The sequence below is a fragment of the Typopeltis vanoorti genome, chromosome 25 (genome assembly GCF_054136105.1).
Source record: "Typopeltis vanoorti isolate ZY-2024b chromosome 25, IOZ_Tvanoo_1.0, whole genome shotgun sequence".
In the NCBI taxonomy this organism is placed as follows: Eukaryota; Metazoa; Arthropoda; class Arachnida; order Uropygi; family Thelyphonidae; genus Typopeltis; species Typopeltis vanoorti.
This window is the reverse complement of record NC_143573.1, coordinates 55,555,192-55,582,376: the sequence shown is the minus strand read 5'-3', so window position 1 is coordinate 55,582,376 and position 27,185 is coordinate 55,555,192. Positions and strand designations below refer to the sequence as shown.

General features: G+C 37.9%; 1 protein-coding gene across 1 annotated transcript in view; it reads right to left on the bottom strand.

The window, feature by feature from the left end:
* The window catches only part of LOC150092758 (low-density lipoprotein receptor-related protein 2-like), a 599,453-nt gene that overhangs the window by 516,752 nt on the left and 55,516 nt on the right, over positions 1-27,185 (bottom strand). Inside the window, exon 3 of the mRNA XM_090414271.1 lies at positions 3,740-3,850. Coding sequence (XP_090270397.1) covers positions 3,740-3,850 — 111 coding nt within the window. The remainder of the gene's footprint in view (positions 1-3,739; positions 3,851-27,185) is intronic.

The window sequence follows — 27,185 nt, the reverse complement described above, 5'->3', positions numbered from 1 at the left end:
GGAGTGGGATTTTTAAGTAAAGTTACAGTGTCAGGAAGGGGGATACTGCTGAATCATCACAAGCCTAAATAATTTTCATATACATATAGGAAAAATGGTGTATCACCATATTATTAAAATAGTCTAGATTACAGAGTTGGAAGATTTTTTTGTTGTTGTACAGTCTAGAGATATCTGCATACAGTCTAGAGATATATCATTATTATTATTACTATTATTATTATTATTATTCAGGCCTCCATAGAGTCAAAAGACTCATCGTGGGAGGTCCTTCCTAAGAACAAAGTCTTCAAGATTCATCGAGGGGAGCCCCCCCCCCCTAAGAAACACAAAGTCTATCATACCACTCCTTAAACTTATTGACCATTCTCGCTCTCACCATGCCATCAGGCAATGCATTCCATGGTTCAACCACCCTCCATGCAAAGAAACCACTCCTCACCCTCTTGCTCACAGTTTCCTTTCGTAACTTGCAGGGATGGCCTCTTGTCATCACTCCTTCCCACTGTTCAACCAAGCGAAAGAACTCCCCAGTGTCAACCCTCAATCATATCACCTCTCCTTCTTCTATCCACCAAACTCTACAGTCCACATTCCCCTCAGCCGATCCTTATAACTATCCTTGTACAGTCCTTAAACCATCTTTGTCATCCGTCTTTGTATCCTTTCCACAGTTAATTTATCCCCTTCAAATCCTGGGGACCAAATCTGAGAACAATAGTCTAAGTGTGGTCTGATCAGAGACTTATACAATGGAATGATAACCCTTTTATCTCTGCAGGTCAGTGTCCTTCTCATAATTGCAGCAATCCTCTGTGTTACCTTCACCACCTTTGCAATATGTCCCCTAAATTTCAGGTTTCTATCAATCATCAACCCCAGATCTCCTGTCTCCCCCTACTTCCTCCAGTATAACTCCTCCCATAGAGAATGCAGCATCCCATCGATGTTTCCCAAACCTCAAGACCTTACATATTTTGCTGCATTAAACTGATACCCGCATTCATTTACCTATCTCTCTAGCTTATTGAAATCCTCTTGCAGGGCTACCACATCTGCACTATATATATCACAGAGTTTTCAGAAAATTTCCAGACTTCATAGCATCATTAGTCTACCCCATCAAAAATCTAGCCTATGGTCTACAATTCGCCAATCTAATTATCCTTTGCAGCAAACATTCCAGTCATTCCTGTTTCTTCCCACCTTAACTTCAACATATCCTTCAATATTTATTAAAGTGCATTCTGCCTCTGATATGTCATTTCTGCTCTCAGACACATCTAAGGTAATATATATTATATCCTTCCTTCACATAACCAACACTTCACTCAAATTCCCTACCATATGATTTATACCTCAATTTCTTTCAACCATGAAACATTTTATCTTTCTCATCTTATAACTAATGGCACTCTGTACTTTACCATCCAACTCACTAGTGGCACATTTTCTTGCATTACTCCAGACATTGAATCTTCGCAACTTTCTTCTCTACTCCACCATACAAACTTCTATTAATCTGTCGGTTCTTCCTACATTCTTATCCTTATTTTTTCATTAACCGCTCCCCTCCCCTCCCTATCCTCATTTCCTTTCTCTGCCACCTTAATCCTTTCTCTTTCACTTCAAACAGTCAATCTCAACTCCTCTTCAGCTCATTCACTATCTCCTTTTTCCCCTCTTCCTTTTATCTGTTTCCCAACCTACATGTATTCATACTTATACTATCATTCTTCTCTCACATCTATTATCTCCAAAATGTTTAATGCATCATTTGCACATTCTAACTTCCTTCATGCATTCTTCCTTTCTAAAAATGGAATGCAAGGGAGGAGTGTACCCAAAAAATAAAAGAATCTGAACTTGGCACACACATTTTCTAGTTATGGATGATGCTGCTAGGCTTCATGAGTTTGTAGTTTTACATGCTAGTCTGGCAAGTGGTGTCATCCTGTATGAACTCATTTGTTGTTCTTCCTGTTTTATTTGTTAGTGCTTACAAGCAAGTTTTGCAATTTTGTGATGGCTGACCACAAGTAACAGAGAGAGTGTGTGAAATTTTGTTATCATTTGGGTAAAACTGCAGCTGAAACTATTGTTATGCTTCGGCAAGCCTTTAAGAATGACACTTTATGTACAACTCAGGTATACAAGTGGTTTCCCCATTTCAAAAATATGTCAGTTGAAAACCAACCACGATCTGGTCGACCTTCGACAAGCCAAAATGATGGAAACATTGAAAAGACCATTGAGCAAGTTACTGAAGAGACGAATTTGTCATGGAGTTCATGACAGCAAATTTTAACAGAAGATTTGAAAATGAAATGCGTGTCCGTTAAATCTGCACCTCGTTTGCTCACAGAAGATAAAAAAAAATTGCATGAATATCTGCTACAATTTGAGGGAGCAAGTTCTTAATTACCAGAACTTTTTTTTTCAAAAGTTGTGACTGGGGATGAGTCTTGGTGCTACAATTATGATCCAGAAACAAGCCAATGGAAATATGCAATTTCACCGAGACCCAAGAAGGCACATCAAGTTCAATCAAACAGCAAGACAATGCAGATTTGCTTTTTTTTTAATGCAAATGGAATTGTACACATAGAATTTGTTCCTCCTGGACACACAACGAACTAACATTTTTATCTCAACCTTTTGACAAGACTGAATGATAATGTGCGACAAAGACGGCCAGAAATGTGGAGTAGTGGAGATTGGTTGCTGCACCATGACAATGTCCCATCACACATGGCCTTGCCTGTCCAACAGTTCTTGATAAAAAACAACATGGCTGTTATTCCCCACCCTCTCTACTCACCTAATCTCTCTCCATGTGACTTTTTTTTTTATTCTCACGAATAAAGAAAACCTGAAAGGGCAGCAATTCATTGACGTGGACAAAGCGAAAGAAAAGTCACTGGAGGCCATAAAGAGTATTCCATTGAACAGTTCCAGAACTGTTTCCAGCAATGGAAAAAATTGGGACAAGTGCATTGACTCACATGGAGAGCACTTTGAAGAAGACTAGAATATTATTATTATTCAGGCCTCCATAGAGTCAAAAGACTCATCGTGGGAGGTCCATCCTAAGAAACACAAAAGACTATCATACCACTCCTTGAACTCATTGACCGTTCTTGCTCTCACCACTCTATCAGGCAATGTATTCCACGGTTCAACTACCCTCCATGCAAAGAAACCACTCCTCACCCTCTTGCTCACAGCTTCCTTTTACAACTTCCAGAGATGGCCCCCTTGCAATCGCTCCTTCCTGCTGTTCCACCAAGCGAAAGAACTCCCCAGTGTCAACCCTGGAACTACCACTCAAAAGTTTAAAAGTCTCAATCATATCACCTTCCTCTATCTACCAAACTCTGCAGTCCACATTTCCTCAGCCGATCCTCATAACTAACATTGTACAGTCCTGAAACCATCTTTGTTATCTGCCTCTGTACTCTTTCCACAGTTAATTTATCCCTTTCAAATCCTGGGAACCAAATTGGAGAACAATAGTCTAAGTGCGATCAAGGTCTTATATAATGGAGCGATAATTTTAATCTCTACAGCTAGCATCCAATTATTTTTCTGTATTCCCTAGTACAGCACATTATAAAATGAATCTTCACACAAGATTACCAGTTTTATTTTTATTTTTTCCCTAGCTTCATTTAAAAACAGGCAAGCTTGCTGGATAGCTAGCTATTCCAACTTAAAATCTATATAAAATTTCACTTACCACAATTGACTTCATCTTTCAAATTTCCACAGTCGTTGTCACCATCACACCTCCAGAACATAGCAATACATCTTCCATTTTCACAGTCAAACCAGTTTGAAGGACATGTATCTATAATTTAAAAAAATAGCATTTTATAAAATTCACGATAGCATTTAGTATTTATATTATAGATATTTTTTGCAACTTACTTTGCATTCATCTTTAGCTCAATGGTAAATAGAGGCAAAAATATCCCTAATATCCTACATCACATGCATTTCCTTTATTCAATGACACTGTCATCCTAATTATATTGTAATATTTCAATCATCAGCATACAAAATTAGACGTTCCTACAAGCATTGTCATAATGTAGGCATGGAAACAGAACTAAAACTTAGTGTCTGTATATGATCATAAATGAAAATAGTGTCCACCACTATTAACTATGTTTAATTGTCACACAGTCTCAATTTTGAGTAGCTTCATCCAACCATATTTATAATTGTCAAGCTTTGTGTCAATACAGAAGCATCACACTTGGAAGGTATGTATTTCAGACTTATATAGTTGATAACCATTACAGCAAACCTGTAGAGAATGAAGAAACATTAAAGCAGAAAGTTTATCATCATTAGTAGGCCTTTGTGATGTCTAAGACTCATCATGGTAGGTTTTTGATGTCATGCACAAACTCATTAAACTATGCCTTAAACTTGTTCACAGCTTCCCCTACACCCTCAAGATAATGCCTTCTCATTGCATTAATCACCCACCTTTAAAAAAAAAACCTGCTACCTACTCCCTTGCTTACACCTTCCTTATACACCTTCAAGAGATGGGCTCTTATTCTGTGTCTCTCTCTCTCCATTCTGTTCAAAATCTCTTGCACAATAACTGGTAACAACACTTCATAAACTTATGTCTTAATGATATCTCCTCTCCTAGAACTATATTTGCAGCTAAACAAATCTGGCAAGCAAAACAAAAAAGAAAATATCAGGATTCTGGAATGTTGGCTAAGGAGCAGGGGTGGCTCGTGCATAGGCACTGAGGAACTGAAGCACCCCCAATTTTTCTCGATATATAAATATATTTATTAATTTATTTATATTTGCTTGTAATATTGAATTTTATCACCAACAATCCTATACAATTCTCTTATTTTGTATAAAAAATAATAAAAATCAATCTTGTAGCACTTAGGAGGGTGGAGGACGCTAGTAGCACTGTGTTTACCACAGTGTCATATTGCTAGTATTTGCTATGCGTGCAAGCATATGCACATCATAGTGAGATGCGAGCTATTATCGTAATGCGGCACTGTCCATTGCAGAGTTCCACTGTTGTTATGCAGTTTGCGTCAGTAGTAGAGTGTTCGTAGTGCTTATCGTGTTTAGTGCTTATAGTATTTACTCCGTCTCGTTAAATATTTGGACATTACAATTAAAAGACATAGCATTTGTTATAGTTTTTATTTTAGAACATTATTGGGGTTATCATAATGGATTTTATTTTTAAGTAATTTTGAATTATACTAAACTGTATAATTTTATCGATAATAAACAATATTATTTCATGAAACAAAACAAGAAGAATATATTTTATTTTTAAGTAATTTTGAATTATATCAAACTGTATAATTTTATCGATAATAAACAATATTTTTTCATGTTTAATTTTTTTTTTAATTTTTACCATAATTTTGATATTTTATCCAAACACACATATATCTCTCTCCTTAGCAGTGGCGGCTCTTGGCTTGAAATCAGGGGGATGCTGCAACTTTCGAAATGTACATACACACTGTAAGTTTCGAAAGTTGTAGCACCCCCTTGATTTCAAGCCAAGAGCCACCACTGCTAAGGAGAGAGATAAAAGGAATGTGGATTGCAGAGTTTTGTGGATAAGAGGATATGAAGAAGTGATATAGAGATCTTTAAGTTGGTGAGGGGATTGTATCCGATTAATCCAAAAGGAATTATAAAAAGAGTAGAAGGCAAGAAAGAAAGATAAGCCATCCCTGAAAGTTATATAAGTGTGGTGAAGAGGGATGTGAGGAGTAGATTTTTCACATGGAGAATTGTGGATGAATGGAACATAGTACCAGAATATGTTGTTAATGCAGAGAGAGTGCTAAGGATTTTAAGATTCAGTATGATAAATATGTTGTCAATTGAAAGAACCTCTCACAATGAGTTTGCCGACTCCATGGAGAATGTAGTAATAATAATAATAATAATAAATTAGCTACTAGTTTGTTTTTTTAAATAAACTTTTCAAATTTAAAGTATTGTTGCAAAGACTCAGCTTCTTTTCTTAATTTGTTGAATTTAAATTTCAAAAATACACCCATGAAGTACTCATAACATATATTGTTATGTACTTTCTATAACTACTGAGATTCTGAATTTGAATTCTGTTGTGCTGTATGACAATTAAACTACTTCAACCAATCAATACGTTTTTTTTAAAAAAAATGTTTCTCCATATGTCATTAAAAAATGTATTTTTTTTTTTAATCAACAACTCATACAATCCCCCAGAAAAATCTGATTGCCCTCTCACTTTGGGAACTTTAACTGAATCTATCTTGATTTAAATAGAAACTTGTCATGTGTTACTCTATTGAGTCCTTACTAAATCTAAATATCTTATAGCATTTCCTTTATTTAATGCATTGGTCATCCTAATTCTATTGTAATATAAGCAGGAATGACTTAGTTGGTGAAAAAAAGAAATCTGATAGAGACTTGAAGTTGTTGCAGGCAGTAAAGGATAATAGTCTTTTTGGAAGTCATTAGCATGTTGCCCAGATATGACAATAGTGAAGTGAAAAGGAGAGCAGACATAATGAAAAGCAAGACCTTGGTCTTGCTTTTCATTATGTCTGCATGTGAGGCAAAAGACAGGAGGGGGGGGGTCAGTTTCTGAATCTGTGGAGTGAATTTGAAGATACGTTGGAATGGTTTAAAGTTGATGGATTGCATTTCAATGGGTTGGGTGTTGAGCAGTCATAAATACTACTTTCTGCTGAGAAAGCACAAAATCAAGAAGTTAATGTGGCTAACGATCCAAGGGTACTTGGATCGTTAGCCAAGTTGTGGGGCAGGACAGCTCAGCCAAATGGGTTGTATGACAGGAGGAAAAGGATATGAGGTTGAAGATGTGGTTATGGCAACATAAGGTGATGAAATGCATCAAGGTGAGAATGAGACAGGTATGAATGGCAGTCAGAGTCAGGATCAGGGAAATGGGAGTGGTCTGACCGAAGAGAGAGGTATGGTATAGCAGCTATGGTAGAAAATGTTGGTGCTGCTAGAATGGCCTCAAAGACATAGGGATTGTTATTTAATGAGTATTCAAATTAAGAGAGCTGAATTTGTTGCATTGATTAAATCAGTATGCTCAAAGATAATTGAGCAAAGTGAAACTTGGCTGTCTGAGAATGATGTGATGGCAGGAATAGAAACGAAAGGATACACTATTTTTCCAGAAGGATGGTAAGGTGAAAAGTGGAGTACTGTTAATGACTGCAGAGGAATTGTGTCCACAAAGTGTGGAAGTAGACATGTGCAGATTTTGCATCTGTATGGTGTGAAGTTGAAATTAACAGGCTAGTATATTTGCTAGGATGGTGTTATAGGCCAGGGAATTAGAGAATACCGATTGTGAAATGTTTAGACAACTTGGTTGGGAATGTAAAAAAAAGGTGATCTTGATGGGAGACTTTAATGACAGGAATATAGAACAGAAGGGGGAGATAGTGTATGGGAACAAGGAAAGCAAGTTTTCTGAATTTCTGAGAAATAAATATCTCAGTAGCATGTGACCAAACAACTAGAGGCTTTACTGTTTTGGATTGGGTGTTAACTTCACAGGATGTAGTTGTTAATAAGGTATTAACACTGCTGTTAGTTGGTGAGCAACTAGCAGAAGTGTTAAGCCCACTAGCTGGTGAGCATGATCATAAGGCATTTGTTTGAGAAGTGGTGAAACAAGAAATAGTTACCAACAAAAAAGGATATAGGTGGAAATATAAAGTGGGTGATTATGGGAAGCTCTGTAGTCAACTAGCATCAGTATGTTGGATAGATGAGCTGTGCAGAAAAGGTGTTGACAGTAAATTTCCATAAGGCATTATCTCACCAAAGCAATGTATACCTGCATACCAAGGATTAAGTGAGTAAATAGAATAGGAGTGAATGGATGAACAGTGAAATCAATCAATATGTTAGTAAAGAAAATGTTATGGAGAAAGTACAAGACAGTTAGTGGCAATCTGATCTATGAGGAATATAAAGTGCACACTAGGAAGATGAAGATAGAAAGGATGCAGTATGAGAGAAGATTGGCTGGTCATGCCAAGGTTAATTCAAGGGAATTCTACTGTATCGCAAGCAAGAGGGGGGGGGACTTATTATAGCAGGTTGACACTGGTGAATAGTCATGGCAGTAGAGCAGAGCCAGTTTTATCATTAGGCGAATCTAGGCAATCGCCTAGGGGTGGCTAAGACTTCTCTAAGACTTCATTGTCTCTCTCTATATATAGAGACAATGTATAGGGGCACCTAAATTTTCTTTGCCTAGGGGCATCAGATACTCTTGGACCAGCCCTGCAGCAGAGTGACCATTGCAAAGGATATAGTGGAATTATTGAATAACCACTTCACCAATGTATATAATGCTAGTGTAAATAATGCCATGCAATATGTATAAGGGAGACAAGTATTGACAGAATTTGAAGCAAAAGAATTAGAGATGTTGATTGGGTTAGATGTCAAATAAGGCTGTGGGAATTATTTATTCAGGTACTCTATGGAATGAAAAGTCTCATCACAGGAGACCCACACTAACCATTAACATTATACCTATCATACATTTCTTTAAACTTATTCACTGTTGGGGGGTGCTCACAACCACCTCTGTGAAAGCTCATAATCAAAATTTACAGCATGACAAACAGCTATCGGTTAGTGGAGGTATTTAGGTCACTGCTGTTCAGCAAGAGATTCTTTGTTGATTTTCAAGGAAAAAGAGCAGATGGTGTATCCGGAAAGATGGTCTACCTCAGGGAAGTGTACTTTCTCCCCTCCTCTTCAATATATATACACTAACAACCAACCTATAAATGTCCAAGAACCTTCTCATATGCAGATGAGCAGGCAACAGTTTATCAAGCAAAATCCTTGGATAACATTGAGAAGCAGCTCACACAAGAACTAGAAACCCTTACAGTTTACTATAAGAAAACCAATTGAAACCAAATCCCAGTAAATATATCTTTTCCATCTTCTCAATAACAGGGAGGTAAGGAGCAAGTTGAATATAGAATGGAATGGTTTTTGGAAGTTTTTCCACTTGGTTATACTATAAATTAAAGATCATCATCATCATCATCATCAAATTCCTGCCATGTACCCTCAAGGAGTGTACAGGATATGACAGTACTACATGAAAAAATTACATCATTACTAACTTCCTATCTACAATTTTCCTCCAAATCAGTCTGTTACTTGTCAAGACTCCAACATTATCAGATCTTATATTTCTATCGTCTAAGGCACTTTGTACCGTATCAATCCACCTATATCTTGGTCTTCCTCTGGGTCGTTTTCCTGCCAACCCGGCAGAGAACACTTGTTTTGCTAATCTTTCCTCTTCCATTCTATTTAAGTGACCATACCATCTGAGATTCGCTCTGCTAACGCATTCCTGGATGCTGACAATGTCAAGTTCTTTCCTAATATCCTCATTTTTAATATGATATTGCCATTGATGCCATCTGTTCACGCCTCTAATCTTTCTCAGGACTCTCATATCTGCGGTCTCTAGTCTTTGGTCAAGTGTTTTACTTCTGACCCAGCTCTCAGATCCATAAGTTAAAATTGGTTTGAACACAGTCTTGTATACAGCTAATTTAGTGTTCCGACTAATTTCTTTCTTATTCCATATGAATTTATTCAGTTGACTTCCCACAATACCAGCTTTGCTTATTCTGTTGTCTATTTCTATATTTAGTTTACCATCTTCAGTAAAAATTGTGCCTAAGTAGCTGAAATGTTTTACTTGTTCCACAGCTTCTCCATTCACAACACAGTTGCCATTTTCAATGATTCTGCCTATTTTCATTGTCTTTGTCTTTTTATTGCTGACCTTCATACCATATCTATTACAACAGCTATTCAATTTAGTCAGAGAATCTTGCAGACTTGTAGCGGATTTATTTAGAAGTATAACATCATCCGCATAAAGCAAAGAGCTGACATTAACATCTCCAATTTTGATATCAGGTTTAATACCACATTCCTTCATAATGTGATCCATATAGATAATGAATAACAGAGGGGATAATGTACATCCTTGTCTCACACCAGATTTAACATTAAACCATCTTCCTGTACTTCCTTCAAATCTAACTGCTGACTTACAACTCAAATAAAGACTAAGTATTGCTTGATATAATGCCCCATTTACACCATATAACTGCAGCGTATTGAATAGCTTCTCTCTTGGCACCTTGTCATATGCCTTTTCCAAATCGACAAAACTTAAATACAGATCTTTGTTATATTCCCATGCTTTCTCGACTATTTGTCGTAAAGTGAAGATCTGATCCTGACAGCCTCTATTTGGCCTGAATCCAGCTTGTTCTTCACCAAGCTTTTCTTCCACAATTCTTCTCAACCGTTTCTCAAGTATACTTGTATAGATCTTGCCAGGAACACTCAGTAGGGAAATACCTCTGTAATTCTCACATTCACTTTTATTTCCCTTTTTATATATGGGTACTATGAGAGCTCTACTCCAATCATCGGGAATTCGTCCCTCTGTCCAGGCTTTCTGAACTATGCAGTGCAGCCACTGTAAGACTCTTATACCACCATACTTCAGCATTTCTGGTCGAATATCATCTACTCCTGCTGCCTTTCCACATTTCAAGCCTTTGATTGCTTTTTCTACTTCAAGTATGGATATGTATTCCTGACTGCATGCCTGGTCAGTGTTTTTTATCACTGTGCTGTCATCACTGCTTGTTTCATTTAGCAGTTTTTCAAAGTAATTACTCCATACTTCAAGGATATCTTTTTCTCCTGTTTTCATTTTACCTTTATCATCTCTAATTCCTTTTACAGCACTCTTTCCTCCATTCCTAAGCTTCTTCAACAACCTCCAGAATATTTTGCCACCTTCTTGATATTTATTTTCTATATTCTTGCCAAAGTCCTCCCATGACTTTTGTTTAGCTAGTTTTACACACTGTTTAGCTTTCTTACATTTGTCTCTGTATTCTGTAAGAGAAAAAGCTGACTTATTTGCCAGGAACTTTTGATATGCTTTCTTCTTTTCCTTCACTGCCTCTTTAACTTCCTGTGTCCACCAGGGAGTTCTGGTTTTTCTATCCTTGCAGACAACCTCACCACATGCCTCTCTGGCTGAATCAATCAATGTTTCCTTCAGAGTTTGCCACTGAATCTCCAAGGTTTGATTCCTGTTCTCAAACTCTTTCATTTTCTTTTCAATAATATTTCTGTATTTTAGTCTACAGTTTACATCTGAGAGCTGCTCAACCTTTATTCGCTTTAAAACTTTCTTACATGTTATTCTTTTCAATATGAAATTCAATTTTATCCTGCTCAAGACTAAATAGTGATCACTTCCAATTTCAAATCCTCTGTACACTCTGGTGTCCTGCACCAGGGAGAAAACATCACTATCAACAATAACATAGTCAATGAGACTTTTCTTATTCCTAGCCTCTTCTCTCCATGTGAATTTGTGCACATTTTTATGTTGGAACATGGTGTTAGTAATAACCAGTCCATGCCCTGAGCAGAAATCCAACAGATATTTGCCATTATTATTAGCTTTGCTCTTTTCTCCAAATTTTCCCAAAATATTTTTGTATGTCTCACAATCATTTCCTACTCTACTATTTAGATCCCCAACAAGGACCAACTTTTCCTTTTTCATTGTGTCAGTTGCTTTTTCTAAAGCCTCAAAAAATTCCTCCACTTCTACCTTAGTAGAACCTTCTGTGGGACCATAGGCACAAATAAGTCTCATTGTCCAGTTCCCCATTCTCATATTTGCCCACATTACTCTACTTGAGACTGACTGCCATTCAAGAAGATTAGCCTCGTATTTTGTGTTGAATACTATGGCTACTCCTTCTTTTCCTTGATTGTTATTGCCTGAATATAACATTTTGTATTTATTGCTCAGAAAGATCTCACCAGTTTTGGTCTTTTTTGTTTCAGTCACCCCTATTATGTCGATCTGGTAAATTAAAGATACCAAGAAATAATATACATGGTTTAATCCTTTATCCAAGTGTAAGCAAACAAGTTTTGCACCTGAACTATTTTTTTCAAGACTGGGGCGACTCGTATAAATAAGCTAAGACTTCAAATTACTTGCCCTAGTATCCCATAATGCAAAGCACATCTGCTTGCTGACATGTATAATGCTATGCATTATGGGAAGGATCTCTGCATTACTTCAACCTTAGTATCACCTCTGGGTCTGACTTCCACTGATGAGACCTCGATAAAGGTCAAAACCAGTCTGGGTTGTGATCCTTCCCATAATGCATAGCATTATACATGTCAGCAAGGAGATGTGCTTTGCATTATGGGATACTAAGGCAAGTAATGTGAAGTCTTAGCTTCTTTATACGAGTTCACACCATTCCATTCTAAAAATTAAAGATATCAAGAAATAATATACTTAGTTTAATCCTTTATTCAAGTGCAAGCAAACAAGTTTGCACCTGAACTATTTTCAGGACTGAGGCAACTCGTATAAAGAAACTAAGACTTCAAATTACTTGCCTTAGTATCCCATGATGCAAAGCACATCTGCTTGCTGACATGTACAATGCTATGCATTATGGGAAGGGTCTCTGCATTACTTCAACCTTAGTATCACCTCTGGGTCAAATAAAGGTTGAAGCCGGTCTGGGTAGTGACCCTTCCCATAATGCATAACATTATACATGTCTGCAAGGATATGTGCTTTGCATTATGCGATACTAAGGCAAGTAATGTGAAGTCTTAGCTTCTTTATACAAGTTGTCTCAGTCCTGAAAATAGTTCCGGTGCAAACTTGCTTGCTTACACTTGGATAAAGGATTAAACTAAGTATATTATTTCTTGGTATCATTAATTTTTAGAATAGAATGGTGTGAAATTGGTCAATTATCCAAATCCAACTTACCTAGGTATTACACTAGACAGAATTTTAAATTATAAGCAACACATAGAGAAGACAGCAGCTAAAACTCAAACACGTAATAATATTCTGCGCTGATTAACATCTTGGTGGGGTGCAAGTCCACAAGTACTGTGCACCTCTGCACTGTCACTTTGCTTTCGACAGCCAAGTATGCTAGCCATGTCTGGGAAAGATCATCACATGTCAAAATTATTGATAAAGTTCTTAATGAAACGTGTCAGCACATTATGGCTGCCGTAAGCCTATAAAAACTGACCATCTATACACAGTGTCTGGTATTGCACCTATTCACATCACAAGGACTACACGGAGTAGATATGAGCAGAAAAACAACTAAATGATGAACAGCATCCTTTGTATGAACATGTTACAGTACACAGGAGGCTAAGATCAAGGAAAAGTTTTATTCACTCAGTGGAACCATTCGTTGATTCCATTAAAGCTACAAGGTCAACAATGTGCTAGAGCAATCTCCAGAGGCTCTGAACTTAAATGAATCTCTTCCTTCTGACTTACATCTAGACTGGCAAAGATGGAAGACATTGAATAGACTTTGTTCTGGAATGGGTATATCAAAACAGAATATGGCCAGATGGAGCTACACAGACAATGACAGCTGCTCATGTGGTTAAACATAAACCATGGATTATCTTCTGCAATGCTGCTTAATAGACATTAATAATATAAGTACCTGAGAAGATTTAATGCAGTGTAATGAAACAGCTTTAAAGTATATTAGTCACTGGATGAGTGAAATTTCACAGCCTGTTTTTTTGCATAATATTTTATGCAAGTGGCATTTTAGTTTTTTAATATATGCTTTTAATTCCTGTTCTTTTAAATATGTGCTTTTAATCATTTAAATTTTTTGTAGTTCGCACACAAAATAATGTATAGTACGTATATTATTAATAGAACGGGGTGCAATTCTAGCTCGCCTCCTCGTGGTGCACCCTGGGTCATGCTAAAGAGCTAGAGAGGCTGGCAGCCATACCATTGTGCAATCTCCTGACCATACTTACACATGGAAACTCAAAACCTTCACAACAGTTCTTCTTCGAACCAGCTGATAAGGAATACTGGATATAATATCCATATCTTCCAGTTAAATGTTGAGGGTATTAACGCATCAAAATGTCAATGTCTTTCTAAACTTCTACAAGAAAAAAATGTCAATCTATTTCTCATTCAAGAATCACATATCAAAACTGAAGATCAAGTTAAATCTAGAGCAATAATCACTGGCTACGACATTCTCGGGATTACTTACAGTCGTAGCTATGGCAACATAACATGTCCGAAATGGTATTGAGAATGCCGTGCTGATATCTTCTTCAACTGATGACGAAATCCATAAGATCGCTGTTAAAATAGCGGACATTACGATTGTGAATGTATATAAACCACCTGCAACTGTTTGGCCAAATGATGTTCTACACACATACTCCCACCCAACAGTGTACCCATGGGAATTCAACAGTCATCACACTTCTTGGAAATACAATCGGAATGATCAAAACAGGGAAATATTAGCTGAATGGGCAGATCAACACCGTCTTCACTTGGTGTTTGATGCCAAGGCACCTTTAAATCAAGAGCCTGGAATAAGGAATATAACCTAGATTTGACATTCATCTCCACTGAGGTTTTTCCAAATAGCCAGCACCATTCCATCTTTATGGAATTAGGAGCCCAAATTCCAGTGATAACATCATTTCCTAGGCCAAGATGGAATTTCCAAAAAGCTGACTGGGAAAACTTCACTGCGGATCTAGACGCATGCTTTAGAAGAATTACCCCAACTTATGAAACTATATACAGTTCACTGGAGTAGTTATAGTGGTGGAAAAAATACACATTCCTCGAGGCTACCGAAAAGAATACGTGCCTGGATGGACCAATGAAAGCAAATCCCTGTATCGGGAATTCCTTGAAAGTAAGGATCCTGAGATAGGAGAAGAACTGCTCCATAGTCTCAATGCTGCCAGTAGGGAAAAGTGGATTCAAATAACTGAAAAGACAGTTTCAAACACTCTAGTAGAAAAGCCTGGTCGCTACTTAAAAAGCTTGGCTCAAGCCCCCTCTGTACCAAAGAAATCTCTTCTTGTCGATCCAAATCAGATAGCTGCTCATATTGTTTCTCTTTCTAGAGCTCCAATAGATAAAGAACATACTAAAGAGGTAAAACGCAAAGTAAAGGCTATGAAGTCTGTAACTCAAAAGAATCAACAATTCTCTTTGCCTTTTTCCCCGTGAGAAAATATCCTCGGTGCTACAAAACATCAAAATGGGGAAGGCTCCTGGATTTGACAATATTCATAATGAATTCCTGATGCACTGTGGACCTTATGCAAGATCGTGGCTGGCTAAGTTCTTTAACGATCTACTTGAAACTGGCTATGTTCCTAAAGAATTTAAAAGGACAAAAATCATTGCTGTGTCAAAACCAGGTAAGCCAGCAGACAGAACTGAAAGCTATTTCCCACATAGCCCTTTTAAGTGCAACCTACAAATTATTGGAGAGACTAATATTGAACAGGATCAGTGATAAAATTTTGAAACATGTTCCAATAGAACAAGCAGGGTTCAGAAGAGGTCGCAGCTGCACAGATCAAGTTCTCAGCTTAACGACCTACAATGAAGCAGGATTTCAAAGATGCCTGAAGACTACTGCAGTCTTTATTGACTTAACAGCGGCTTATGATACTGTTTGGAGGGAGGGACTCATATATAAATTTCTTAAGGTCATCCCATAAATATTGGGCCGTCTCCTAAACAACTTACTGTGTGATCGATATTTCAGTAAACAGAGATCGATATATCTCTGTTTACTGATGTTTCACCAGAGTAAACAGAGAGTGCTTAAGAATGGATTATCTCAGAGCTTAGTGCTCGCACTACTGCTTTTTAGCCTTTACATCGCAGATATTCCTGAAACAGCCAGCAGGAAGTTTGCTTATGCAGATAATCTAGCTTTGGTGATCAGTGACAAGTCTATCAAAAGAACTCAAGAAATATTGACAAATGATTTGTCGGCTTTATGGCAGTTCTGGTAAAACCAAATTCTGGCAAAACCGAATGCTCTTGCTTTCACCTGAACAATAGACTTGTAAATCAAAAACCAGAGATATATGCTGATGGAACATTAATTTCGTTTAATCCAACACCTAAATATCTGGGAATAACTTTGGATAGAACTCTGACATATAAACAGCATATGATTAATTCTCGTAGACAGGCTTATACGTTGGTTATGCATTACTAAATCACTTAAGGAATTGGCAACGTAGATAAGAATATAAATTAAATTACACTTTAATAAATATTTCTGATATTTCGGCAATGTCACGTTGCCATCTTCAAAAGGAACTTACAAAAAAGGCACGTGCACATAGGCACTGAGCACATAGGAATTGGCAACGTAGATAAGAATATAAATTAAATTACACTTTAATAAATATTTCTGATATTTCGGCAATGTCACGTTGCCATCTTCAAAAGGAACTTACAAAAAAGGCACGTGCACATAGAAACTTACAAAAAGGCACGTGCACAACAGTAACTGAGAATAAAGTGATGAAGCTATTGTTCTCCTAAAAGTCCTGATGGTGCCCCCTAGCGGGGTAAGTGGGTGTTCTTGGCCATTGGGCTGAAGGTCTGCTGATATAAGCCTCCCAAATTTGGGGAAGTCTCATACAACCAAATTTGTTGAGGTTTGGAGAGTCTTAGACACTAAAGACCAACCACTAGACCTACCTGGTGTATACCAGGTCCCTTTGCAGCTGTAAACTTTCTTACTTTGGCCAAACAGGCAGGACAGCGAATATCAGAATTTTAGAACACAAGGACTACATCCGTTTTCACAAGTACAGCCACTCTGGTCTTGTAGACCACGCTCTGGATACACCTCACCAAATTTGGTTGTATGAGACTGCCACAAATTTGGGAGGCTTACATCAGCAGACCTTCGGCCCAACAGCCAAGAACACCTACTTAGCCCGCCAGGGGGCACCATCAGGACTTTTAGGAGAACAATTGCTTCATCACTTCATTCTCAGTTACTGTGTTGTAGTGCCTACATGCACGTACCTTTTTTGTAAGTTCCTTTTGAAGATGGCAATGTGACGTTGCCGAAATATCGTAAATATTTATTAAAGTGTAATTTAGTTTATATTCTTATCTACGTTGTCAATTCCTTAAGTGATTTAGTAAAGCATATGATTAATATTGCTGCTAAAGTTCGCACCAGAAATAACATAGTTCAGAAGTTTTGTGGTACTAAATGGTGCTTAAGTGCCACAACTCTGTGGTGTACTGCAATGGGTCTAGTTCACAGTGCAGCAGAGTATGGTGCTCCTGTCTGGCTCAATAGTTACCATGTCAATAAACTAGATACTCAACTTAACTCCACTCTGTGTTTAATAACAGGTTGCATTAGGAGTACACCCTTACAGTGGCTCTCCACTTTGAGCCACATTGCTCCTCCGGAACTGCAACAACAGGAAGCCTTGTTTCGTGAATATAAAAGACTTTTAAATAACCAAAATCTCCCAATACATGAATTTTTTAAAGATGCATTATCTAATAGACTAAAATCAAGAAGACCTACCATAAAAACCGCTCGTAATCTTCTTAGTCAGAATGACAGTATGGTGAGTAGGTGGGATGTACTGTGGTCCCAAGCAGTATCACCTGAAGTTCGTAATCACATAAACATCTTCCAAAAACCATCGGGATTTGACCTGCCCAGGAATATATAGACAACGGCTAACAGGATTCGTACAGGCCATGGTGTATGTGGAGACTCACTTTCAAAGTGGAGTAAGATACCAAATCCCCACTGTCCTTGTGGAGCCGAGACACAAACCATTCGCTATATAGTGCAGGAATGCGAGCTGACAGCATATCCAGGTGACTTTAAGGATACCTTTGACCTATCCCCAGAGGTGATCAACTGGATTAAAACCCTAAATGTTAAAATATGACTAATCTTCTGTCTGATGCTTGTCATAAATTTCATATTTGTATTTGCCTGAATGTAGACTTTTTTTTTTTTATCATATATGTATCTTATCTATATTCATGTGTATTATATCTTATTGTCTTTTAACCATGTCTACAAACCATACGATAAATAAATAAATTATTAATAGACAATAATAATATATGTGCCTGAGAAGATTTAATGCAGTGTAATGAAACAGCTTTAAAGTATATTAGTCACTGGATGAGTGAAATTTGACAGTTGGTTTTTTTGCATAATATTTTATGCAAGTGGCATTTTTGTTTTTTAATGTATGCTTTTAATTCCTGTTCTTTTAATGTCTATTTCTTTAAATATGTGCTTTTAATCATTTAAATTTTCTGTAGTTCGCACACAAAATAAATAAACAACCACCTCTAGCAATCTATTCCACTCATTTAACACTCTTGATAACTGCACTCTTAGACAACTCCCAAATGTGACCCCTTGTTTTCCCCCTACTTCCCATGTATTGAAAAATTTCTTTTGTGTCAATGTTATAGAATCCTTTTAGTAACTTATAAGTTTCTATCATATTCCCTCTCCTCCTGTCAGCTAAACTCTGCAACCCACACACTTTCAATCTATCCTCATAATGAACATTCTACTGACCTGTCACAATCTTAGTCAATAATCGCTGAATCCTCTCCACCACCTCCTGATCCCTAAGAAATGCAGGTGACCAAATCTGTGCACAGTAGTCAACATGTGGCCAAATCATATAAAGAGGGATAATAACCTCCCTATCTTCATTTGTCCATGTGTTCTTCAACATCCAAGTAATCCTCTGAGCAATTTTGTTAACTCTTGCAATATGTCCTCTGAATTTTCAATTGTTATTCATCATCAACCAATTAATGGATGACATATCACCATGTATTCTTAATATGTGCACAACAGTTAGCTATGCATGGGCGTCCACAAAAAATTTTCCAGGATAGAGGGGGGGAGCTTGGAGACAAATAATTACAGCAATAAATTTTTATTTAATTTTTGGGTTTTTTCCCCCACAAGTATATCCTGGGGGGGGTCCCCCATCTGGTTATTTAATGAAAGTCTTGCAGTGGGTAAGGTTCCTAAGGAATAGAAAGAGTAAAATAGTACCACTCCATGAGAATGGTACCAGGACATAAGTTTTCAATTATAGACCAGTCTGTATAACTGCAGTTGTAGTCAAGGTGTTGGAGAGAGAGAGATTGGTTAGGAATAGAATACAAGATTGGGTTGATGAACACAGTATTCTTTATGATGATCAGCATGAATTTGTAAAGGATAAGTTTTATTTCAGCAATTTAGTTGCATTGTATGATAATGTAACAAGTGTGCTAGATAAGGAAGAATCATATATAGTGACATTCTTACAGTTTGTCAAAGTGTTTGATAGCTTTCTATCTGATAAGTTGGCATACAAACTACAGAGGATGGGAATAAATAACATATTGTTAGATGGCCTTAATCCCTGTTGTTTAACTTGTTTGCAAATAATACTGCATGTGGGCTGACTGAGAATCTTCAGTAGTTTCCTGCTGATTCAAAATTTGGGGAAAATTATAAGTAGCTCTGCTGATGTAGATTCCCTTCAGGAAGATTTGAACAGACTTTTGACTTGGACAAAGGAGTGAGTTGAAGTTTTAATATTAATAATTGCAAGGTGTTACATTATAGAGTGCAGAAATATAAGGCTGTGTACTATATTGACGGCGCTGTACTGCAGGAAGTGGATGAGATTCGAAATTTGAACTGCTCCCAGTGGAGTGCCTGTCTGTATCAGGGGCCACAGTTATGGTACTGGCCCTTCACATTCTCCCTCTTTCTCTTTGCTTTTCTTCCTATATTCTTTGCTCTACTTCTCCTGAGTCTTTTTTTTTACTATCCTTTCTTCCAGACTATCATCAATAGGATTGAACACCGTACTGCCATGTTTGACATGCATTGCAACCTGTGGACATCCAGAAAGGGGAGATCCTTTTTTTCTTGATTCCTTATTTATTACCCACGTTTCAGATCCATACAGTACACTGTTGAAGATGCATGTTTCCAATACTCTTAGTTTTGTTTTCAGACTGATCACTTTACTTTTCCAGATGCTATTCATGGCCTTCAGATTTGTTCTTCCCTTTGCAATCCTGATCTTTATTTCTTTTTTACAGTCCAAGTCATATGTCAGTTTACTTCTCAAATATGCAAATTGTTCTACATTTTCTATATCAGTTCCATCCACTTGTATCTTTTGTTTCATGTTCTTCTCACCAAATACCATTGTCTTTGTTTTGTCAAAGTTCATAACAAGTCCAAATCTCTTCCCTTCCTCATTTAACAGTTTCAGGTGTTTTTTGTAGTTCTCTTTCATCTTCTTCAATAATAACAATGTCATTTGCAAATCTCAGATTGTTAATTCTCATTCCATGTACAGATATTCCTTTGGCATCTTCTTTCATTTTATCCATTGCTCTTTCTAAATGAGCGATGAAAATGCTTGGTGATATTGGGTCTTCCTGTCTAGTACCTCTGCTTGTTTTAAACCATTTCCCCAAATCATCACCTATTCTAACTGCTGCAACTGCATTCTGATAAACATCTTTTAATATAGCTATTAGTTTTTTTTATCAATTCCATAGGATTCCAGAACTGCTAATATCACTTTCTGGTCAATACTGTCAAATGCTTTCTGAAAATCAACAAAGCAAGTATATATGTTTTTGTTTTTTCTCCTAGCTTTCTCTGCTATTAACCTCATTGTCAAAATCTGTTGAATTGTAGTTCTATCCTTCCTAAATCCTGCTTGCTCATCTGCAAGGTATGCTTCCAATTGTGTTCTCAATCTTTCTGTCAATATGATCATCATCACTTTACCAAGATGACTTATCAAGGCAATTGTTCTATAATTTTTACATTCCAGCTTATTTCCTTTCTTGTATAATGTTACTAATATTGATTTCACCCACTCCTCTGGCATTTTCTCTTCTTTCTATATCATATTACATAGTTGGTGCATTTCTGTAACCATACTTTCACCACCATATTTAATCATTTCTCCAGTAATGTTATCGTTACCAGGACTCTTGTTGTGTTTTAGCCATCCTATTGCTTTTTCTACCTCTCCTGTTAAAATGTCCATATCATGCTCATTACCTGGTGGTGATATCTGCTTCAATTCTTCAGTCAGTTTCCCAATGCTATCTGAATCTAGTTATTCTTCATATAACTCACTACAGTATCTTGTCCACCACTGTACAATTTTTTCTTTATTCATCAATACTTTGCCTTTTTTATCTTTAATTGTGATCTGTTTTGGGTGCCACTTTCTATTAATGGTTCTGATCATTTTGTATACCTCCCTTGTTTTATGCTCTCCATAGTACTATTCTATATTGTTGCATTGGGCTTCTAACCATTTCATCTTATCCATTCTGACTACTTTTTTCACCTCATTACATTTTCTTCTATATTGCTCTTCTATTTGTTCTGATGTATCCCTTCTTATCTTCAACATTCTTTTCTCCTGTACTAACTTCAGTGTTTCTTGTGTAATCCATTTCTTCTTGATCTTCTCTTCTTCTGGTACTGTTTCTTCAACTGCATCTTCTATCGCCTTCATTACTCTTTTCACTCTTAAATTCGAGTTTTTTTTCTTTCTCCACACTTTTAAATTTCTCTTCTAACACTGTTCTGTACCTTCTTCCTATTTCTGCTTCACTTATTTGTGCTGTATCTCTTCTATTCTGATGTTGGGGTTTATATTTCTTTTTTAATTTCATCTTGATGTTTGCAATCAGTAAACTATGGTTCGTGTCTATATCCATTCCTTGAAAAGTTCAACATTGCTGTACTGATGTTATCCATCTTCTTTTAATAATATAAATCATGATTTTGGTTTTCCCATCATTTGATCACCACATCCATTTTCTACACTCCTTTTGTTGGAATCTTGTGTTACAGATCATCATCTTGTGGTCCACAGCAAATTCTAACAATTTTTCACCTCGTTAATTTCTTTCTCCAAAACCATATTTTCCCATGACTCTTTCCCAACCATTATTATCTATTCCAACTTTGACATTCCAATCTCCTTCAATAATTAGCACATCTTGCTTTGGTATTGCAAAGGAAAAGAGATCTAAGATGACAGAGGGAACTGACATCTTAGATCTCTTTTCCTTTGCCATTAACTCTGGGTATTTCTCTTGGAAGAACAAAATCTACAAGCAGATAGAAGGAACTGCCATGGGTTCCCCCCTCTCACCCCCCTTGCCAATTTCTATATGGAAGATTTCGAAAAACGAGCCATAGACCCAGTCCCACTCAAACCTTCTATCTGGCTAAGATATGTAGATGATGTGTTCTCTATTTGGCCTCATGGACCAGACACGTTAGACTCCTTCCTCAGTCATCTCAATAGCCTACATCCAAGAATCCAGTTTACTATGGAAAAGGAAAAGAACAATTGTTTACCCTTCCTAGACACCTTAGTCACACGCCTGCCTAATGATACACTTGCCTTAACTGTATACAGAAAACCCACACACACAGGCAGATACATTCACAAACTCTCCCACCACCATCCCTCACAACAATATGGCATCATCAAAACTCTTACCAAGAGAGCCCACAATCTTTGTTCCAGTGGAACCGCCCTTACTACGGAGCTTAACCACATACACAACACTTTCCTCTCCAATGGCTACAGCGAACACAGTATCAAAAAATTAATCAGTTCCTCCCCCATTCCCTGTCCTTCTCGTCAACAAGATTTTAAAAATGCCATCACCATACCCTACATCCGTGGCACATCTGAAAAAAAGCCAAGATACTAAAAAAGTACAACCTATACACAGCATATAAGCCCTACCGCAAACTTGCAACCCTTATCCGTTCTACAAAAGATCAGCTCCCTCCTCTCTCGCTGCCTGGAGTTTACAAAGTACCCTGTTCCTGTAAGCTGGCGTACTTTGGACAGACAGGCAGATCAGCATCCATCCACCTGGAGGAACACAAATCTTACATCTGTAAACACAACTATGGCCATTCAGGCTTGGCTGACTATGTTTGGGACACCACCTACAGAGTATCATGGAAGAAAACCACCATGCTCCACCACAGCAAATTCAAGAACGAGAGACTTTTCTTAGAAGCAGCAGCAGCTCTCAGAAACCAACCAAATCTTAATAAATACGGTTGAATTAAGTTTCTGAAGATTTGGCAAACACTCATCACCAGAGGTCCCACCTTACATTCCAGGCCACCTACTACCGCCCTTAGAGGGCACTCCACCTAGACAGGACTTTAGTGTCACCCACGTGGTTGGGCTTAGTATTGTAAGAATAGTGTGTGCATGTTACATTAATTGTTTTTGTAATCCCGTAGATGTCCTAGTGACTAGGACGAAATATAGGAAGTATTAAATTCTATTTTAATTCCTTTTGAGTGTTGTAAAAAATCCATTAAGCCTCCAACATGATGTCCTCATAGCACTTAAGCCTCTACACACAAATGATAACAGTTCTGTTAGTTTCAGTTTCTGTTTCCTTACTCACATTGCACTGGAGTTAACACAGTGTGAAACCTACTGTCTCCCTCTCTGCATGAAAACTGCACGAGATCTGATGGCTGCGTAGGCCCCACTCAAAACGATGACCAGTGGTGGATGAATGGTACTTTAGGGAGGTAGGTTCCGCACTGTGGCCAAATGAGTTCTTGACACTGTCAAGATCAGATATTATTATTTTGCTGGTAGACACCTGTGTGTGTGTGTCTACAGGATTTGCAAGTGGACCCTCAAAGGTCCACAGGATTGTCTGTGATTTGTTCGGGACACCCGAGTGGTCTTTATTCTTTCTCTATCTGTGTCTTTATACATTTTTCACTTATTACTATCATGGCAAAACCTCTGAATGAGGATATATTTGAGGAGGTGTACAAGGAATTCCTCAGACTGGGAAAGCTACTGAGTGACAACTGGCTGGGAAAAGTTAAGCTTTTTTGATACATTCCCCCATAAGCAGTCACAGAAGACAAAATGGATGACATAAGTGAAGAATTCATAACACAGATGCAATCAGACTTTGCACACTCCCCAAACCTAGAAGATGCTACATCCCAAGGTCTGTCAGACCTTGGTAACACATACAGAATTCCAAATGGTCAATAAGAGAAAAATCTCTACCAGCATAGAAGAACCTAAAACAACAGACATGGAATCAGTCAATGTACCTAAAAAAAAATGTACCACCAGTCATCTTAAGGGATAAAGAAAAATGGATTCCTGTCTCTTCAGCCCTCAGGGAACATAACATCACATTCTCATGGGCCAAAAACTCTGAAGAAGAAGTTAAAATTCAACCTGCTACAGTCATGGACTATAAACAAATGACTAGATTCATGGACAATGAAAATCTCCTATACCACACCTTCGCTTTACCCAGCGAAAAGAACCTGAAGATGGTTCTTCATGGGGTTGCCGAAGGTATCACTCCTGAAGATGTGATCACTGACCTCTCCAGACAGGGCCTGTCCCCAGTTAAAGTGGCAGGATGCTCAGGTCAGATAAAAGACCAATGCCTTTGGTGCTAGTAGAAATCAGCAATACACAAAAGCAAATCTATGAACTAACAGTTGTATGCGGACTCAAAATATCAACTGAGCTGCTTAGGATGAAGGCATCAGCAGGACAGTGTCACAGGTGCCAAAGGTTCGGGCATGCCCAAAAATTATTTGAAGTGCGGCGAGGGACACCAGACCAACACCTGCACCAGGCTATGTTCTACTCCTGCCTGCTGTGCTAACTGCAGAGGATCTCACTCTGCCAACTATAAGGGATGCCTTTTCAATCCAAAAAATCGAGGGTCAGCATGAGTCAATCTTGCTTCTCCTTGCAACAACACCATAAGCCACCAAGAAGACTCCCCCCCCCAAGTCCAAAACACCTCACCTTCAACCACACAGGAAGAAACATGATCCACAACCTCGACCAAAACATATGCTGAGGCTGCACAAACTAAGATTCTTACATCTCTTGAGCAAGCAAGCTCCAACCTAACATCAGTTTTAACTGCTTTGCTTGCCACCATGCTGCAGGAATTCAGCAAAACAAGTCCTTCACCATCTTCCAGAAAGAGATTCCTGCAAGGCAGTCAAACCATTATAACAGCCATCTGTCATAAGTAAAAAATTCAAAAAACAGTCACCTGTGATAGTAGCATGGAATGCAAATGGATTGACAAACAAGGTCCTGAAACTTCAAGAATTTGTGACTCATTTTAGTGCTGATATCATCTTGATTGGTGAAACACACCTAGGACCAGCTAATAACCCAAGAATCCATGGCTACACTATGTACAGAAATGATAGACTTGGCACAAGAGGTGGTGGCACAGCCATATATGTATCAAGAGTCACCTAAATAATAATACAATACCCAACCCCCAAACCTTAAACCTGGAGGTGCCCAGCGTGGAGGTGCATACCAGCAATGCTGGCAGTCTCAAGATCTATGCTGCTTATAATCCTCCGAGTATTCCTCTGCTGACAACAAATCTGGACTCCATACTCGGATCAAATGACTCCATAATAATTGCAGGAGACCTCAATTCAAAACACACAGATTGGTACAGCTCTTCAATTAACACCAAAGGCTACATGCTATTCAACTAACTCTGTTGTTGTGGTTGGACCAACCGAGCCCACCCACTTCAGCCCATCAGGCAGCTCGGATGTGCTAGACATCGTTATTTTTAAAAATATAAGATACCAATACAAATTGGAAACAGTTAATGAATTATCTTCCAACCACAGTCCCATAGTGCTTAATCTAGGTTCATCAGATCAATTCTCTCAACCGCACACATTCATATCATGGAACAGGTTGCCCAAGGTTCTTCCAGATTATATTGGTCCGGTGCCCAATATCAGTAAAAAGGAAGAGATAGACTCAGCAGTAAATAACTTAACCATCCAAATTCAGAAAGCAATAGAATCAGTCAGGCAAACCACCCACCACCTTGCACCCAACCAACCGTATTCCAGAGGAAATCACGGACCTAATTAGAGCAAAAAACAGAGCCAGAAAGAGATTCCATAATACAAGAGACCCACAAGATAAAACAGTACTGAACAACCTAAACAGACAAGTTCGTGAAGCTTTTCAAAAACACAGAAACCATCAATGGGAAGCCAAATTGGCTAAAATCAATGCTGAAGATCAATCCGTCTGGAAATTCTTAAGAGCCATCCGCACCAAAAAACAACTCATACCCCCTAAACAAATCAAGAAAGGGATTGTTCATACAGATGAAGATAAAGCTGAAGCACTAATAGATAATCTTGAATCACAGTGCAATCCATCTTATGCAATTATAAATATTAACCTTGTATACAAGATTCATCGTCATGTTAGGACAACTTTAGGACAAAATATTGATAATTCAGAATATATCACTCCCACTACTCTGGCAGAAATAATAAATATCTTAACTAATCTAAACAGTAAAAAGGCTCCAGGCCCAGATGGCATAACCAACCAAATAATAAAACTACTTCCAAGAAAGGCCATAGTCCATCTCGTCAACATTACCAATGCCATTTTTAGATACCAGCATTTTCCTACTGCTTGGAAGACAGCCATCATCACGCTATTGGAAAAAACTTCACCTCTGCGAAAGCTACAAACCTATCAGCCTATTGTCCAGCCTAGAAAAAGTGACAGAGAAAGTGATCCTCACAAGGCTTCAAGCAGAAACAGGTAAGTTAGGAATTTTACCCAACGAGCAGTTTGGCTTCCACAAGGCCCATAGCACAGTTCAACAAGTACACCGGCTAGTGGAAATAATCACAAAAGGCTATAATTGGAAACTCCATACAGCTGCCATCTTCTTCGATGCTGAGAAGGCATTCGACAAAGTATGGAATCAAGGTCTTCTTTACAAACTCAAAATTTAACTTGCCAATCAAGTTAACAAAAATAATCCACTCATACCTGAAAGACAGATATATGCAGGTCAGGGTCAGTGAAATGGTTTCCTCCAGACGCAGGGCCTTGGCAGGTGTACCTCAGGGCTCTCTTGGCTCCTCTCCTGTTCTCAATCTACATAGCAGATATCCCCCTGAACCCGAGAACAACATTTACTGCATTATATGCAGCTGATACTGCATTAATGGCAAGATCTCTGAGCCCAAAACTGGCAACTAGAAGACTTCAAAACAGTATAC